Raw genomic sequence first — 5000 nt, 5'->3', positions numbered from 1 at the left:
TACTATACTTCTAGGATCCACGTTTCGTCATCAGAGGGTGTACTCGCAGCTCTGTGCGAACCCTTGCATGCCCTCCAACCACTACGCCTCAAAGAGTACCTCGCCCTACTCAAAGCAGACTAGGAAGTATAAGAACGACTACACGTTCATGGTGTCCGCAACTGTCCGTCTACGGGTCTGCAAGCAAGTATAAAATCAAGGCCTGAAGCTTTGACTGCAGCCCAGGCCAGGCCAGCCCAGGTCTTGCGCAGGGTGTTTGGGCAGGGACCCTACCCTGGCCCGGTGCCTGTCACACACACACGATGGCGGAGAGAGATAGGGCGACTATCTGCCTGTCAGCGTTTCGGAACGCGCCGCGCGGCTAATGCAAGGCGCGATAGAGTTACGGAGGGGCTCGGGGCGAAAAAGGGCCATTGTCTCATTCTCTCTCCCGTGCACTCAAGAGATACAGACGCTCCTGACTCAGAGGAAAACACGGATCAGCTAACATCACACGCAGCGAGGGGAAGCTTGGGATTTGTCCTAGTGCCTATGCACGCACGTATGCAGACGCGCACACACACACACACACACACAAACACGCTAGAAATCTCACTGACACTTTCCACCGTGGCTCCAAGCCATAGTAAGCAATACATGTTTGAGTGTAAGCTTGTACAAGAGAGTTCAAGTGTATGTGTGTGTGTGTGTGTGTGTGTGTGTGTGTGTGTGTGTGTGTGTGTGTGTGTGTGTGTGTGTGTGTGTGTGTGTGTGTGGATGGGTGCGTATGTGCCTGAATTTGGTTGTGTGCCAGCTTGCATCTGTGTACAAGTGTGAGTGATTGTAAGCCTGAGTCTAGTGTGTCTGGTGTCATATTTGCATATGTGTGTGTGTGTGTGTGTGTGTGTGTGTGTGTGTGTGTGTGTGTGGTAGCTTCTGCATGTCCTCTTCAGCTGTGACTATGTGTGTTTCAGTATGTGCGCATGTCAGTGTCTGTTTGTATGGACATCTCTAAGAGCCTAACTTTGTGTACAGTCCATTGTCCATTTGTGCAAGTGTGTGTATGTGACAGTCACAGGATGTATGGGCATATCATCTGTGTGTGTGTGTGTGTGTGTGTGTGTGTGTGTGTGTGTGTGATCTATGTGTGTGTGATTTGTGTGTGTGTGATTTGTGTGTGTGTGATCCATGTGTGTGTGATCTGTGTGTGTCCCGGTCTGTCTTACCGTCTCCCTGAGCTCCGTGCTGCAGCAGGAACTGCTGTCCGTCACTCCACTGGCGCTCCAACAGCTGCTGCAGGCTGGTGGCCACCGGGGGCAGCGCTGAGTCAGCGGGGCCCGATCCCACCGATCCCACCGATCCCAACGGGTCATATCGGATGTGCAGGCCACTCGCCGGAGGAGAACTACACACAAACAAACAAACACACAAACACATTAATACACAAAAAAACAGCAATCAGCTATCAGCCAGTCCTCTCCAAATATGCCAAACATTTGAAATCGATTTAACGATCCTGCATACACACACTAATCCAATGTCATTTGCCGTTCTTTAACAATTACACAGGGAACACCAGAGGGAAGAGTGAGCAAGAGTGCACAGCAATTACAGGCTTGAACAAAACCTGAAAAGTGTCTCTCTCTGTAAGAGCGCTCCCATTCGCTACATTGAAGGGTTCCAGAGGGTTCGGCAGCCCACCAGTGCGGGTGACAGGAACATGCAGTACAGTGACAGCAGAGAAAGCCTTTCAGGTAGCCAACTGCTCACAATGCGTTTCACTGTAGAGCCACTGAACATAGACACACAAACACACACACACAGACAAACAAACAAACACACACACACACACACAGACAAACAAACAAACACACACACACACACACACAGAGACAAACAAACACACACACACACACACATCCATGGACCTGACGTGAAGGTGTACAGCTAACACACCAAAAAAAAAGGAAGGCAGAGCTGTGAGCCCCTGCGGCCACACACACACACACACACACACACACACACACACACACAAACACACACACAAACACACAAACACACACACACACACACACACGCGCACACACACACACACACCGGCACAGGCACACACACAAATGAATGAGGAAGAAATGAGAGTGCTTGGCTGAGAGGCGCTGGAGCCTGCCGGTGCCTGGGACGGGCTGTAAATCTCGACGGCGCCCCGTGTTTGGACAGGCGGCGATCTGCGTCGCCACGGATGCGTGCTGCGCCGGGCACTCCATCAGCGGGCGCCGACACCAGAATCCGTCTCCCGGGCAATTAGCGCTGCCCGTGCAGGGTCCGCAGGCGCCAGCGACAAATAAATCTGTTCGGCGGTCCCGCCCGGACTCTAAACAGGCTAAACACTGACCACGGATCAGTGAGATAACGCAGAGAAGAGCACTCACACTTCAAGTGGATGCAGCCAGCGGTTGGAGCTACTTGGCTGGAGTCACGTCACACCACACACACACACACACACACACACACACGCACACACGCACACACACACGTGAACAGACACGGGAGCTGCTAACTCTTAGAGCAACTTGACCCAAAACACCCTCCCCTCTCATTGTGTATTACTTTGACAAAATACAAGCTTGCGTGGCACCTCACGAGAAAAAACATTTCATCGTTAGACGTTTTCAGTATCAACTTCTCAAAACATGCCGAATCAGTGCAATCAAAATGTAATAACCATCTTCCAAAAAACGCAACATATACTGAAGGTCATTAGTGTAAGACATTAGACATGAGACATTCAGATTCTCTGAAAGTAACCGAGCTGTTGGTCAAACACACAGCATTTCACAGTGAACACACGTGAGTAAAATAAACCATCGCTCGACTCGGCATTCCTCCATATCAAGTCTATTAGGCACTCAGGAGCTGCAGGAATGTGTGGCGGAAAAGGGGGGGGGGGCAATATGCAGCAGGACAAGCCAGAAAAATCTGACATTTTGCTGAGAGCCATCGCCACATTTCTATCCCCCTCTCCCACCCCTCCCCTCAGTCTCTCTTTCAAAAATCCCCCTATCCCTCCTAAACATCAAACACAGCACACAGAGAGTGAGTGAGAGAGAGAGAGAGTGAGAGAGAGAGAGGAGAGAGAGAGAGAGAGAGAGAGAGAGAGAGAGAGAGAGAGCGAGAGAGAGCTTTGTAATGGCGATATGGGAAACAGCTGAGCTGCAGCTCTGGCTCCTGGACAGAACGTGAGCGAGAGGCCAGAGAAGGGGAGCCAACAGAGAAGAGAAGAGAACAGGGGATTCTCATTCCCTCTCTCCCCCTTCTCTCTCCCGTGCACACACACACACACACACACACACACACACACACACACACACACACACACACACACACACACACAGATCTCAGCACAGCGGCGCAGAGGGCTTACCGTGGGGAGAGGTTTGCCTTGGGTGACGCTCCTCTTCTGGGGAAGCCATGGTTGCCGTCTCCCACATCAGGATCTGGAAGGCAAAGGCAGCGCGGTGGGTAGAGATTCTCCGTGTGGCCAAAGCCTCACTCACCATACCACCCCCCCCCCCCCCCACACACACACACACACACAGGCGCAGACGTACACTCCACAGCCTGGCTCCGTCAGCCGGCTCGTCCCTCTCCAATCCATCACTGAGTGAGAGCCTCCTCCCTGGTAGCCCAGCTTGCTCACTGACACCCGTGAGTGTCGCCTCGTCACCTCTCCCTCTCTCTCTCTCCCTCTCCCTATCTATCTCCCTCTCCCTCTCCCTCTCTATCTATCTCCCTCTCTCTATCTCTCCCTCTCTCTCTAGCGCTCTCTCTCTCTCTCTCTCTCTCCCTCCCTCGGTCTCTCTCTCTCTCTTTCTCCTGCTCTCTCCTTTTTCTTACCCACACATTCTCTCTCTCTACCCCTCCCTCCTCCTCCTCCTCCTCCTCTTCTTCTCCCTCACTCTTTTATTCCTCTCGCCCCGCTCTCTCTCTTCCCCCGTGGAGACACACACTGCCCTGCCCGCGGGCCCCACGCCAGACACTTCTTTTCATTCTCAGCAGTGAGAGTAATGAATCACATATGCGCCTGAGCGCTACACACACACACACACACACCAGCACACAGACACACACACAAACACACACACACCCAATCCCCACAAGCCTCCAGTCATGGCCAACCAATCCCATTCTCTCCTCCCCCCCTCACCGCTATTCTAACCCCCCGCTTTCCCTTCAGCCCACTCCATCACCCCCCCCCCCCCCTCCCCCCAAACCCCAAGCCCTACTCTAACCCCCCCCCATCAAAAAACACCAACCCTCCAGTCACAGACAGCCAATCCCCTCTGCCCCCCTGCCAGAGCTGGTCCTCTACCCCTTTCCTCCCCCCCCCCCCCCCCTCTCTCTCTCTTCCTCTTTCATTTTAACACTTTCCAGCCCGCTGGCGGACGGACGGACGGACGGACGGGGGGCCCGGCTCCGGTTAGGGGGTGGGAGGGAGCTATCCCAGCAGGCCTCTGGGCGCCCCTGGCCGCCCCTCATTATGCCTGTGACCCCTGGGGGTCAGTGGCGATCAGGATCTCCCCCCACCACCACCACCACCACCACCACCACCACCACCACATCCCACCAGCGGCGGCTTGGTGGCGGAAGCACCAGGAAGCACTTAACATCGTCTTTTCCCCTCGCAGCCTCGCCGCCTCAAGCTGCACGAGTGGCTTTAAAATCACAAACTTCAAGGAAGACTTACTTTCTTTTTAACTGACCTGCCTCAGACTGAAAATGTGGATAAAAAAAAAAAAAGAGCACGAGAATAAAGCGTAATTCAGCGGAAGTAACTTGTGCACCTGAACATTTCTGGGGTCGGAGGAGCAGGGAGTCAAGCTGAGACTCAGCACAAACGTGGAGAATTTTTGGAACTTTTTTTGGTAGGAGAATGAAGTTTTATGCCCCCCTGATTTAAATCAGGTAACAGACAGAAGTGAGCGATGCGGTAGCTGGTGAATAAAGCACGGGTTGGAGGCTAA

General features: G+C 53.1%; 1 protein-coding gene across 1 annotated transcript in view; it reads right to left on the bottom strand.

The window, feature by feature from the left end:
- mllt10 (MLLT10 histone lysine methyltransferase DOT1L cofactor) overlaps nt 1-5000 on the bottom strand; it is a 57774-nt gene that overhangs the window by 6238 nt on the left and 46536 nt on the right. The window contains exons 13-14 of the mRNA XM_042710341.1: nt 3401-3473; nt 1206-1384 (exon numbers count right to left, since the gene is read on the bottom strand). Of these exons, the coding sequence (XP_042566275.1) occupies nt 1206-1384; nt 3401-3473 (252 nt within the window). The remainder of the gene's footprint in view (nt 1-1205; nt 1385-3400; nt 3474-5000) is intronic.

The sequence above is a fragment of the Clupea harengus genome, chromosome 17, assembly GCF_900700415.2.
Source record: "Clupea harengus chromosome 17, Ch_v2.0.2, whole genome shotgun sequence".
NCBI lineage: Eukaryota > Metazoa > Chordata > Actinopteri > Clupeiformes > Clupeidae > Clupea > Clupea harengus.
The sequence above is the reverse complement of the archived record's forward strand: the minus strand, read 5'-3'. Positions and strand labels throughout refer to the sequence as shown.